We start from the raw sequence: 14,455 nt of genomic DNA, 5'->3' as shown, positions 1-14,455 counted from the left end.
TGAATCTAAATCTGTCTCTTTCAGAGCAGGTGAGCGTGCTTATTTGCTGCATGAGCAGCTCTGTGGAGGCTTTCAGCAACAGCAGATGACAACAGACTTTACCGGCTCTGCCAAGGCCTCCTCACAGCGGGCCACAAAAAAGAAAAAAAAAATAGAGGGAGCAATCATTGTGGTCCCATGATTCCTAGTGAGCTGTGAAGGAATGACAAGCAGAGCCAGCTTCATGTCTCACACACCATGTCAAACACAAACACACACACACAGGGTGTGTTTTCACACCCTCTTCGCATGTCCTTGCCGGCTTAAAATAAAGAATCTAATTATTCTGGTTAAATCACCAGGCGCTCGAGCTGACTCATTGTGGAGAGCCATAATGTGCATACGGACACACACACACACACATGAAGAAACACATGTACACACTACTGACCCTCCCCGTGCTGCACGCTCGCACACATGCGCACAGTTACTCATACAAGTGCTCTCCAACCGGCACGCTCTCACTTCAGCATTGCACAGGATGTTATGAAATCAGCACTGTTGCTGAAACTTGGTGAAGGTCGCTGGGAGTCCTCTCTCTCACCCACACACACACACTTCACCTGGCACTTACGCACTCGTTCTCGTGCGGAGAGCTGAAGCTCAGCTCAGTCCCTGTCCCCTCCTGCTCGTGCGAGGATCCTGCCGGCGATCGGACTGTCGCCTGAAGCGAAGAGGCCGGGCCGGCGTCGATTCAATTTTTACAGCCCAGTCGCTCTCTCTCTCTCTGAGGCTCCGACTAGTCAGCTGAAGGAGGACAGGAGGGAGAGAAGAAGAGAAAGAAGAGGAGGAATAGTGATGGCCGTGACCGACATTGCAGAGGATGACCTGGATGAGATGATGCGCGAAGAAGCGGAGGACGTCTTCTACGAGGACGGTAGGATTGCCAAGGGTCAAATGTGAAGTGTTTGAAAGCGGGCGTGGGTTTACAGGTGGGCTGCAGGGCCGAGACAGCTGCCCCAGCGCTGCGGCGCGGTCATACTGGTTGGTTTGTGAGTTGTGGAAACGATCAGGATTAAAGAAAGGGCAAAAATGATGGTTGAAGGGCGCACCAGAGGGATCTCCCCAGCTGTGTAGGTGGCGTTGTCAACGGCACAGTTGAGTAGCCTCTCCTAAACACAGAGATGGAAAATGAGTAACCTCGAGATACATAGATTTGTGAAATAAAAAATTCGTACATCCAGTAATTAGTCACGGTCAGTGTAATGAATGCTTCAGCTGTGTCTCGAGTTTCCCTTCATCGCAGGCGCTCTCTGCAGTTTTTTTTTTTAATCGATTTCAAACTTTTACCCTTTTTAGAAAGCAGAGAGGAGCCGTGCCCTCTGCAGCGTGTGGGGGCGTTCTTGTATAACAAGCAGATGTTTTTAACCAAGCATTATTCTCCACAAGAAAATCTCTTTAACATGTTTGTTTTTGGGTGGGGTGGGGGTGTTTGTTATTTTAGAACAAACTGTAATCATAACCTGAGGTGAGCTGGAAGCTGGAAGAGTGATGAGCAACAGAAGTGCAGCAGAACTTTACTGATGATTATTCATGAGAAGGTGAGAAAGGTGTCAGCTCGGGTAGTAACTGTTGGAAAAGTAATCCCCAGCATCGGGACTGAGACGACACAATAACAGATATCGATGCTTTATAGATCAGCTCTGAGTTTCATGTGCATCACATGACACTTTTTGTCTTTAATGTGCCCTCGTCTAGTTAAAGGAACAGCTCAGTGTTTTGCAAAAAGCTATTCCTCTGTTTTTGGCATGAAAAAAATATTAGCTTTTTAAAAACATACGCTTCATTCCCACAAATGCTGTGATGGTTCTGGTGCAGAATCCTGAACTGGTTTTCAGGCCCCTGTAGCTCAGGAGATGGAGTGGGTGGTCCACTAAATGGGAGGATACACCGACCTTCACATCCTGTAGTCTGAACACAGAAGTAACCATGGGCAAGATTCTACACTCTGCTCCGATTCATCCATCAGAGCTCGACTGTGTGAATTTTATTTTGAAAGCACTTAGGCATGGGAAAAATGGCTTGTGTGAATGTGATGGAATGAGGCTTGCAGGAAGAAAGTGTTTTGAGTGTTTAAATAGAGTATGAAAAGCACTATAAGTACAAGTCCATTTATCATTTCCATCACAAAAAGGCTGGGTCCAGAGCAGGAACCAGTGATATCAGCGGTTATGCAAAGTGGCTGCTGCAAAAACTCAAATGATGCAGAACCTGCAGATTTTGTTGGCCATGAATGCAGCTTCTGCTACGTAACAACAGGTTCTCAAACCTGTTGCAATGCAGGCTGGTCAAGGCAGAAATGGCTCTGCAACATTATCAAAAACAGTGTACTTTTGACAGTCTTTACGCTAAGATAAGCTCATGAGACGATGGTGTTTCTTAAAATCTAGATCCTGACTAGAAAACAAAACACATACTTCCCCAAACTGTCCCTTTAATTCCAATGAAACAGTTTCCCTTCCTTGTTTTGATAAACACATCCCTGCATCAGTGGCAAAATGGTCGATTACTCTCATTCACAGAGGCAAACGCCTCACATCAGAGCTTTACAAGTGCTCGGCCATGTTTTGTGTTTACACTGGCTTTTCTTAGCAGTGAAATTACACACCAACTGATTGGATTACACACACTAACACCAGGCCTTTGATACATTAATACATTTATCTTTAGGGTCCGTGCAGGCTTAAAAAGGCTCTGCTGCAGCTCGTCAGATGGCGAGTGGACGGGGCGGAGGAGGATATTCCGACTTATTTCGTCATTTGGTGTGCAATGTATGTAAATGCCTCCACTGACCCACTTCTGACTGATACTCACCGATGGTAATGTGACGTTCCCTTTGAACAGCGCTGCCAGGAGATACACATGACTCTGTGCAACAAAGCAGCCAATCACAGCACACGGATTCATGTGCTGCTTGGCCAGCAGGCATGAGTGTGTTTATTCATAGACTCAGAGGAAGGTTGCACAATACGGCTCACTAATATTTTCTGTTCTAATTAGCTCTTTGGATTAGCGATGGGCTTATTCTGTTGTTTTTTGTATGTGTGTGTGTGTGTGTTTCATTTTTATTGGTACCACATGCAAATTTATTACAACTGTCCTATTTTCCTTCTCAGTCAAATCACAGTTAGTGAACCATTTGCAAATCTTTCAGATCTTTCCTATGCACACATGAGCATTGTGTTGAATGTGCTCAGCGTAACGTGTGTGACATGGTTTTGCAGGTTTGTAACGGCCCTCGACACCACAAGTGGTCAAACGGCGAATCCAGGGGGAAAGCCGGAGTTACATTTCTCAAAGACCTTTTTTCTCCTGTAACGTTAAACCTTAATCCTAACCACAATGCAGGAAATAAGATTCGAAGAAGAAATCTGACAAAACACTGGCAAAGTTCTTCTTTCTTGGCTCCAGATATGAAGCCTGCTTTCATTCTGTTTCTGTCTAAAAATAAGTGTCCATTCATTTAGAAATAGCTGAGAATTGCAAGCATGAAACTCATCACTGTCATCGCTTTGTGGAGTCTAATGAAAAGCATGGTGTGGTGTCTTAAATGCACAGATAAAAGCCAGATAAAGGAAGTAACAGACATCACAGTCCTAGCTACAACAGCTATAACAATACCCCAATGTGGCACTGAACTCAGAATTGCCGTTATAAAAAAGGGAGTGTGTGTGAAGTAAGTTTTGTTAGCCCTGTGCTGAGCTGAATTATGACTAAAGGAGTGCTACTTTTAGCCTGGCAGCAGAAATGTCAGAGTGCCTGAACATAGCAGATACACAGCGACACACACTCTCTCTCCTCCCCACTCACACACACTCTGTGGCTCCAGTTCAGGTCGTATGAATTAACAAAAAGCCTCGGTTAGCTTTGCTCACAGGAACAATGTGTTTCAAAGTACTCTGCCAAAAAGCAGCTGCTTTGTAGGGACGGGATAAGTGTGCTCACAGTGTGCAGATCGGCACATGTTGACCAGATTATACCCACTGTATTCATGAATGTTAAGCTTACTCCTTACTTACGTGGTTAGTTTGTCTTCTGTAAATCACTTTGTGATAGCCGTCTGTGAAAGATGCTACACAAAGTACACAAAACTAAATTCTGTGTTTCTGAGTCGGAACACGTGAGAAAATGTGTCTTTTGTTTGTGTATTTCTTTTTTGGTGTCATGTGCAGGTCTCTTGGCAGATGTTTACAGTGAAATTAAACCTTTGGACTAACTTCACAGATATTATTGTTGCCACTTATTTTATGTGTTACCCCCCTGTGTTTATTTGTGATACAGAAGTGGCTGAAATGTGCAATCATAAAAATCCACATTAGGAGTTTTAGAGGTGTTTTTTCACTTCTGTTTAATGTGTCGCAGTATTAGCCGAGAGAAATTTCTCAATCGCCCATTTAAAGAAAGCAGCTACTGCATGAACAGCTATCGCACATGCCTATTTATGTATAATGATTCAAACAGAGTCACGCTCATGAGTCCATGCAAAATCACCTCTGCATGAACTCCCACCGGACCAGAACGTTTCTGCTGAAAGCTCAAAGAAACTACAGTGGTTTTACACAGAGGCTAAGAAACAGTACGTCCACTTTATACCCTTATCACCTTTTTCTATACTCCACCACACACACACACGCATGCACAATCTCCCTTTTTGAAGCCTCTCTGAAAAGCAGAAAATTAGATTGCATCAGTAAAAGTGAACAGTAGCTTCTTTGAGGCCAGTAGCTTCTTTGAGGCCAGAATAAACTCTTTAACTCCTTCTTTTCCTGTCATGTGAAGTCCAGAGAGTGATGATTGGTCTACTTCTGTGGCTGTGCGCAAAAACAAAGTAGAGCAGAGCGGCACGTCTCAAACGGAAGCAGGCATAGCAGGACAGTAAAAATACAGTTAAGTGCTGGATCGATGGCGCCGTGGATGGAGTAACGTGTTGGTGTTTGGTATTTAAATAAACCAGTGTTTGACTAACTGGGTCAGCTCAGAAAGCATGAAGTGGGGCTTTCAGTCACAAGTGAGGAGGGTTGTCGGTATCAGGGAGGCCTCAGAGCACCTTGAGTTAAAGTTTAGAGAACCACAAAGGAAATAACTCCTTCAAAATATCTAAATCTGTGAAAAAGTTCTCGCTCTCGTGCAGGAATGTTTTGCATTGTTCCTGCTTCTTGCACAATAGGATTCATCCCTACCCTGACTGCAGACTGCTAATTACATGACAAAACCACTAATTGCTGACCTCACCAGCTATTGTTTGTTTGTTTGTTTTAATGCAGTGCAGTTTGTGAAAGCTCCCCGAAGCACAGTGGATTCTGTAGAATTTCACCGAGGTGAGGCTGAGATGTGCGATTAAAGGATTCCTGTACAGGTGGAGCTTTGAGCGATAGCGTGAAGTGGCACTACCCCTGAAAGCGTTTACGCCTTTGATGTAGTGTTTAAGCCTCCACTCTTTTAAGCCTTTGCCAGAGGGGCTTTTCTTTAAGGTTTGCAGCTAATCAACACCTGGGATTTTAAGGATGAACAAATAAATAAGAGCATGACTCGACATGCAGGCTTCTCTTAAAGGAAGAATGTCTCAAGCCCCACAATTGGGGACTCATTTCCATTATACGGGAATTTCTCCTGCAACAGGAGGCACCAGTAGAATAGCTGCATTCCTTTGGTAATAAGGATGCAGTAAAAAGACAGCTGGACTCAGGTGAAAACACTTTTATCCACTGTAAAAGTTGACGGTTGTGTGTTTTATGCAGCATTAGCTGAATGCACCTCATTGTAATGCGGTTAAGCAACAATATGAGAGTCAGAGGTTTATATATTACCACACAGCCACATGCTTAATTTCATTTCACAAAGTCCTAATCAAATCACAGCTTCACATATGAGTACTGATGAGCTCTTATTATGTTATCATTCTGATGACATGAAATCTATCTTGCTTCCACGGTACAAGCTTTTATCTCTTTGCCCTGAGGGTGAGATGAGCGATGCACCCCCACAACACGAGCGCGCACACTTAACACGAGCCATTAGCATAACATACAGAGCTCCAGGAGAATGCTGTAAGACTAGAAGCCTGGTCGGATTTCATAAATCCATTTTTCCCCCTCTTAGCCTCTTGTCTGTACTTGCCTTGTGCAGCAGAGGAAACCAAATCCTTCCCAGCTGACATTGTGCCCGATGACAGTGGATCACGACCAATGAGTGGCGAGCAAAGAGGATATCGAGCCATGATAGCTCAGTGACTTCAGTTTTAGGATAGTAAGCAAGTTTTACGTCATTTAAACCAGCACTAGTGCATCAAGTGTTTTTATGATCTACCCCACTTTGTAGAAAGAATAATATGCTGATAAAATACTGAGTGGTTCCAGCTGAGACTAAAGTGCTTGTGTGACGAGAGAGAACGAGACTGCAGGGAACAAGACCGAAAACTTCTGCAACATATAGTGCGCTGCATTTAGAGTCTGAACTCTTTGTTGCATTGAAAATCCTTTAAGCCCATTTTAGAGGTGAAAACAGCCGTGCAGTCAAACCTGACTCAGTTAATGAGTAGCTTTGTTTGTCAGAACTTATAAAAGAAAATCACACACTAATAAGTGATTTATGACTCGCCGGAAACCATTCCTGATGAGACACAATCACTGTAGTCGAGTGTGTTTGGCGTCTTGTTATTTACACTCACCTGCCACTAAAAGACGTCCACCTGCTCAACTGCTTGTTAATGCAAATATCTTATCAGCCAATCACATGGTGGCAGCTGAGTGCATGTAGGCATATAGGCATGTTCAAGAGGAGCTGCTGAATTTCAACCTGAGCATCAGACTGGGGCAGAAACTTAAATGCAAAACAGATGGCTGCATCTCCCTGAGCATGGTTCTGCTTGAGGTTTGTCCTTTTCAAAGGGAGTTTTTCCTTCCCACTGTCACCAAGTGCGTGCTCCTAGGGGGCTCATCTCATTCCTGGAGTTTTACCAATCATTTTTCTAGCGATTAGCATCAACCCTTAGCAACCACAAACCAACTGGTCAGGAAACACTCATGTTTCCCTCATGAAAGGTGGTTTTGGAGCTAACATTAGCTGCTTTCTTTAAATGCCCTCCTTTGCCCTGCTTGTGGCAGGTCTGAGTGAATCACTGCAGCTTAGTTCTCTGGTTCAGCTGTACAAACTGAACACTCGATATATCAGTAAAATTTATTCAGGCCTGTTTAGATAGATTTTTATTATTTGCCTCATGTAAGACAGTAATACATATTTTTTAGGCCAAGTCTTTTTGGATGTTCTGATTTACTATTTTGATATGCTAGTTAAAGTCACCACTACCATGAAAGTTGAGAATGATTTTGACTTAAAGCACTTTTTTCAAAATGTTTAGACACAATATTATCATTTTATCACAGCACCATAATCGTGTAGTGCAAAATCTGATATCTAGGCTAAAGCTTGTCTTGCCAGAGCTTGTTTAAGGCAGTATTTTTGGAGAAATTACACAGTGAATCTCAGTATTTGGTATGATCGTTGCTTATATCGTCTGGCACTAAAATTATATTTGTTTTTGCTTCCCCTTTACAGCTTCAGAATCTGTGGCACTGGGGTTTAGCAGACAATACTGTCTTAATAATGAAAACCCTCATACCTGTGACTCACTTCACTGTTAAAGTGTGTAAGCTGCAATCGAAATTCACACCATGATTATATCAGACTTAGATAAAGAACTTTCCCCGCAGCGAAAACAGAGAGTTCAGTCCGGCAGCACGGTGGTCAGACCGGGCAGTAATTTGGCCAATGTTTGTTGCTGTCTGTCAGCTTGAGCTGAACTTTTATGGGACATAAAGAGACACTCACCCCTCCCATGACTGCCAATCACAAACTGGTTTGTCAGGGATGCTATCAATGGAAATGCATATCTGTTATCAGAGCGAGTACGACAGGGGGAGCGGGCTGAGCTCGAGAATGATGTGAACTAACTCGCCCCGCTGTCAGACACACACATGCACTGAGCCATTCCTGTTTGAAAACTGCCTTGAAAATTCACACACTGGCAGTCCACCCACACACAAAACCTCCAGTGTGTGGCCACAGATGTCGTCTCTGTCCACGGGGATGCAACACGCTAACAGACTAACGTGACAGTCCTGCAGTTCATGCGTCAGCGGCCGCTCTGTGTCGGGGAAAGCTCTGACCTGAGGGGACCTAGTGTAGCTGGCATATTACTGCTCCGCTCTGCATCTCCCCTCTCCCTGCTTCTGACAGTTGGCTTCACTGACCTACTTTAGCCAGAAGCCTACAACTATTATTACTATTATTATTTTCTGCAGCTCTCACTGAATGAGAGGCGAGAGAAAAATTAAAAGAGCAACAAAAACAAAGGGGAAGTTTAATGGTGCAACATTCGGTAAGCCAGATGATGCAAGAGCAGAAATCTTTCTCTCTCTGCAGACATATCTCAGCCTTTTTTTTTTGCTCACTGATATTTGCACGTGGTTTATATGAAAGGCGGCAGTTTCACCTTTCGCTTTACAGTTCTCGTGCGGTTACCATGGCAGTGTGTGCTGTGGTCAACACTGGGCGTGCGAGGTTTACACTTAGTGGTTTGGAACTTCTCTCACTGTGAGGTAACCCTGTTTAGAGCATGGAGCGTAGCAGGCCACCCATGGCTCTTCACAGAGCAGATTAGCGCCTCTTATTTGGCACTGGGTCAGAGTGCATGTAATTTAAATGGACAAGCCACAAGTTAGGGTTAAACAAAAGCATAAATCCTGAGAAAGTTACCTGGATCTTGCAGAGTTCTCTTTGCAGGTATGCCACCCACAATGCAGTTGTTATTTTAATATAAAATGACTTTGAGGTCCATCAGGAAGAAGGAGAAGTACAAGCTCACAGCCACACCTAAGGCCCTCTTAGACTCACCAGCTGGCCTAACATGCACATCGGCTGGACTGTGGTGGTGGTGCTGGATCAGGAGCACCTGCAGAAAACCCACACAGCTGCAGGAAGCACCTGCAATCATCCAAAAAGGCCCCAGAGGACAAGGAGGTTTGAAACTGGAAACCTCTTGCTGTTAGGCGACAATGTTAACCGAAGTGATATCATTCCATAACAAAATTTCACTATAAATAACAAATTCCAAACTAAAACAGTTTAAAATGTATTTTCATAAAATGGATTCACCACTTACAGACGTGTTTTAAAACCAGTCACATTTCTTAACCATTTCTAAAGATGGTTATGTGGTAATGTCTGCTAAAACCAGTAAGAAGCCTCGCTGCTGAATTCTTTTCCATTTGTGCAGCTTTTTAAATCTATACAGAGTCAGAAACATGCTCTATAACACACATCCACGCCTTGTCAGGTTACTCTGGCTGTGAGTTGGATGATATTGTTGACACACACATGCATGAGATGCCTCCAAGCCCCAGGGGGGCCAGGAGTCTACCTGCAACAGCCAAGCTGTCATTACAGACCAAAGCAGACAGGAGCCACGGAGCCATGCCACGGGGCAGTACACGCCTGTAATTGATTCACCTCCGTACAGTACGCCTGACTCAGAGAGACATACTGAATAATAGGCAGCTTTGTACAAACTTATAGCAGCTTTAAATAAACTTTATTCACAGTAGTGATAACACTTGTCAAAAATAAAGGACAAGATTGTGTTTTAAATAGATTTTATGATATATTTATGTGTGTGTAGAACCCATTAAAAATGAGGTATGGGTTCCTCTGATGGGATGCAACCAGTCGCCAAGCCACCCTTGGCCGAGCATATCCCAGGCATGTCGTACAGTAGAACAGATCCAGAAAGATGTGCACTACTCTAGCAGTGCAGAGCTGAGCATAGTCCTGCTGGAACAGCCACAAGAACTGCAGAGGAACAGGTTGGAGCACCTCACTTTGGTGCCTTTGTCCACTCGGATTTCCACCAAGATTCAGACCAGAGATGGTTCTTTCATTCACATGCATGCCAGCATCCAGTGTGTCAATACCCTAATGATAGTCTATACACAGAGGGGTTTTATGTGCAGTAAACTGAACCAATTCTGAGGTTTATGAGTGTTGCTGATTGTTCCAATCAACCGGAACTGAAAACTAGCCACAGAACATGTTTGGGTAAAATGATGTACTGAGAAATGGATTTGAAACAAAGACTGAAACATATTTCACAACACAAAGCTTGAGTTTCCCTTTTATATAACTTGCAAAGAGCAGAAGCTTCATTAATGTTGTGAGTTACACTCGTGGTTACCTATTAAACCTGTGCATTGTTTGGGCAGCAGTAAAAGCAGCTGCATATTTAGAGCACATAAATACATAGTAATTAATAAAGCGTGGTTTTAATTAAAGTAGAGCTGCTGATGTCATAATGTGTGTTGGATTCAGAGGAGAAAAATTCAACAATGATTCGACCTAAACGAGGCAAGTAATCTGAGCAGAGGCAGCACTCAGCCTTCAGTCACACACACATCATCATCAGCTGTGCCTGTACATCCTTTAGCCTTGACCTCCTGGCCTTCCAGTCATGTGGTCTTTTGAAATCACCGTGGCTTTAGCGGTCAGACGCTGTTAAGCAGAGATGAGGGAATATGGGAAAAGGATCAAAAAAAGAGTAAAATGTAAAATAAAAAAGTTTGAAGTAGAATCTGAGCTACAGAGAGAGACAGGAGTTTCAATGCTGCGCTACAGGCCGAGCAGGAGACTGAAGGTGGTGAGCAGGAGACTGAAGGTGGTGAACAGCAGCAGTGGCGGAGGCTGGTATGGCAGGAAAGGAGCTGCGCTGCTGGGAGGTCAGTGGAAGTTGTTCCATTCATAGTTTGTGTATATGAAAGGGTGTGTAGGTTTATGTGAACAGGGTATGCACCCATGTACGCTGGGCAGCTATACCCACACAGAAACAAGGTCTTAGTTTCAAAGTAGTCAGGAGACGCTGGCAGCCACCACAACAAGTGTGGAACAAGTATGTTTTAAGTGCAGCTTAAATCAGGGAGGGACTGACAGAGCTGGAGCACACCAGAGAAGGAAGGAGAAAAGAAAAAGCACTTCTTTTTTTAAACCTTGATTGAGGACATTATGTAACTGTTCCAGTTTATTTGTTTGCTTGTCCGCCTGTTTGTTAGCAAGATGACTCATTAAGTTCTGGACAGGTGCGCACGAGCATTTTACCAGAGGTGTTTTGCTTGGCAGAACTTAGAAGGCACAAACTTTTTAGAGCAAATTGATTCATTAGCAATCCAATGTAGGTGATATATTGGACAAAAACTGATTCAGATCCAGATTTTCCTTGATTGTGTAACTCAGTTCGTGCATGGTGTGGAGGAAATCTTCAGCCTTAGTTTAGGTACGCAGGCTTAGGCTACTTTTGTTTGTAAGGTAAAAATAGAGAGAAAGAAAACTGGAGTTAACATTTTGGAGTTTGTGATTTATTACATTATATTAGAGGGTGTTTTTTTAAAAACATATTGCTAGATGTGTGGTTTTGTTTGTATGTAACTGGTCTGCTTGGTCTATATGTTGTTCTCTTTGTGGTGTGCATGTACAAGGAGGTAAATATAGCTGCTGGTCAGGGGCTGCTGATGACAGCCATAATTACAGGCTGGGCTGTCCAACAGCTGAGAGGAAGAGAGAGAGAGTGTGTGTTAGTGCTAATCGAGGAGCTCATGGAAACCAACTCTCTGGCTCTGCTGGACCCGAGATTTAACAGCAAAATGCACAAAACAAAGTAAGAGCAAATAAAAATGTACTTGCTGAAAAGATGATTAAAAAATAGGGATGAACCGCTCAGCAATAGTTAGTGTGAAAGAAAAAGGCTGAGTAATGATCGTGTTTGAGGTGAGTGGCTGCATTTATCTGGCAGGCTCAGGTGGGGAAAGTTCGCTGACAGCAGAACATATGGAGCTGCTAATGAGGAAGAGACGCCTTAGGGTGATAAAAACAATTCAGAAAGTTAGCATTATGTCGTTAAGCCAAATGGTGGCTTTATGGCTTCCCTTCAGACATAAACACTTTAAATCATCATCTGACTTTTAGCAAGAAATACAATAAGGACATTTCCTCCAAGTCGTTCCTCTAAACCTTTCTTTCATTCATCCCTCCTCTCTGTCTGTATCTGTCATCATCATTATGCAGCCTAATGGCCGGCATATGCATTTCCCATCAGCTAGAAATTAAATCAAGAATGACTTTGATGATTTGAGTCACTTTGTCAGTTCACTTTACAGATTCACAGTCATCTCATTTCTTCTGTTTCCCCAAAGCTAAGTTACATTCGTGTCGTGTCGAAACCACGCTCCACCAAAGTTGTCCGTAAGGTCGATTTATGACTAAGCTAGCCTACTTCTGTCAGATTATGAGGACTTCTGTGGATTTCTCTGCCTTTTTATCGATGTTTTAACAAGGAACTAATATGCTCGGTGAATCACAGCTGAGCAGTCTGTGGTCACAAGTGAAAGGGTTCCCCTTCCTGCTGTAACTACTGCAGGACGCTGGTGAAATCAGCGATTCGTTCAGTTTAAAATTCTGCTCATAAAGATTGATTTGGGCATGTGTTACACTTTACTGCACACTTATCCAGGAAAAGATTAAAGGACAGCAAACCCAGCTTTGCCTCCAATGCACTGTACAGCTGGCCGATCAGCAGTCCTGAAGACGGAAAGATGTGTTTTAAAGGTGTTTGTAACAATAACCACCTTATGCATCTCTTTAGCCTCTTCTTGATTCTTTTGGACCTTGTGCCACTTATATCTGATCACAGCTTCTCACCCTAAAGAGCACCTTTGGCCTTTTTTTTTTTTTTTTTTTTAGAAAAGACAATAATTTAACACAAAATTAAAGAAACTGAACAATTTTCAACCTGCGTGAAAACCTGATGAACCCACCCTCTAAGATTGATCATATCGGTGAGTCGTTTTAAAAGTCCCTCTCTCTACTAAAAACCAAGCTGATGAATTAAAAGGGACAAGCCATTTTCTGCTCCCTTTGCTTCTTGGAAGGGTGAGCTGAATTGGATTTGTATGGACTCAGCGGAACAATGTATCCACTTATGGAGGGCAATTATGTTGGCAGGAGCACTTCACGACGAGTCGCTCTTCATAAGTCGTGCCACAGAAATGTATTTTCCCTCGGCCTCAAATAGCAGCACCTGTGCTTCATGCTGTTTGTAGCTTCTAAAGATGGAAGCGTTTGTCTTCTTCATGGTTCCCTTGCATGTAATTCGGTTAGTTTGCAGCTTGCTTTCCAAGGAAAAGAACTCTCAGCAAACCCCTATTGAGGCAAACAGGCTGACGAGGTAATTTGGAATAATCTGTTGGTGCTAAGATGTACATTCACGGGTAATTATATAATCAGTCGTACAACCTGACAATAAGAGAAATGAAACAGCTTTCAGGCACTGGTGAAATGTTGCAGAATGAGGCATGAAATTAATTTAATTCCTTAAAGCTATGAAAGCTTCCTAACCATGATCCCACTGCTGTCCAGAGTGCACGCACATAGTGATAATTCATAATCTAACTCAATACATTGTTCTATATTTTCTCTAAAGTGAGCGTGCATGAACGCATCCTTATTGGTGAATGGTTTATGAGTGCAGATCATATCCTGTAGCTGATAAACCTTTACAAACAGCATGTTTATGAAGGTCTTTCCTTTTAATTGCGCATCATTAGCTTGGCATAAACACATATTTATATATAGAAATAACAAATTGTGATTTGGACTATTTATAGATCAAAATAAAAGAGAGTAACTCCAAATACTTCCTCAGAGGAGGAAAAATTATGTTGGCATTCCCTATTGGCTCTCAGTCTCCGCTTATTATCTGTGCCAAGTTTTTATTATCTACACTGTACACAGCAGATAAAACAGAGCAGCTTCACAGCATGCTGAGATATCAACCAATACGCTTACAGTGCAGTAACCCTGTTTGATGTCTGTATGAGTGTTAGCTTGTAGATTATAGCCAATAAAAAGCACCAAAACATAGAATGCGCTATAAAAGAGGTCTGCAAAAATTATGCAATAATATGATCTCAGTTGATACTGGCCACCCTTTGCAAGGTTATCAAGGTGAGATATTAAATAGCAGAAGTATTCAGTCTTTGAAACTCACGATAATACAGCTCCTTCGTTTTTGGAGATGGAGACAAAGGGAGAGACGCGTAAATGAATGCACGTACGGGCACCCCCACCGCCACACGATGGAGTTGAGGGTCATTCTTCAGCCGTGGTTAGGGTACAGAAAAGATCGACCCCGCCCTCCCCGTGACATCCTCCGCCTCTGATTGGCCGCCGCTGTTCAGGAGGAGCGCTGCAAACACAAACTGGAATGTGTGAGTGGGCTCAGTGTTTGCTCTGGACCGAGCCGCAACGACTGTTCATCGAGGTGGGGGGGGTGAAAAATAAAGCGACGATCATCCATCACTCATCCGGGCAGCTGGTC

General features: G+C 43.2%; 1 protein-coding gene across 2 annotated transcripts in view; it reads left to right on the top strand.

Moving 5' to 3' along the window:
• The first annotated feature begins 531 nt into the window (after positions 1 to 531).
• Positions 532 to 14,455, top strand: part of ripor2 (RHO family interacting cell polarization regulator 2) — a 62,221-nt gene continuing 48,297 nt past the window's right edge. For both annotated transcript variants that reach the window (XM_031750150.2, XM_039605821.1), the window contains exon 1: positions 532 to 916. In XM_031750150.2, coding sequence (XP_031606010.1) covers positions 838 to 916 — 79 coding nt within the window. In that variant the 5' untranslated portion in view covers positions 532 to 837. The remainder of the gene's footprint in view (positions 917 to 14,455) is intronic.

This window comes from Oreochromis aureus, linkage group 22, assembly GCF_013358895.1.
Source record: "Oreochromis aureus strain Israel breed Guangdong linkage group 22, ZZ_aureus, whole genome shotgun sequence".
Lineage (NCBI taxonomy): Eukaryota > Metazoa > Chordata > Actinopteri > Cichliformes > Cichlidae > Oreochromis > Oreochromis aureus.
This window is presented reverse-complemented; position numbering and strand designations above follow the sequence as displayed.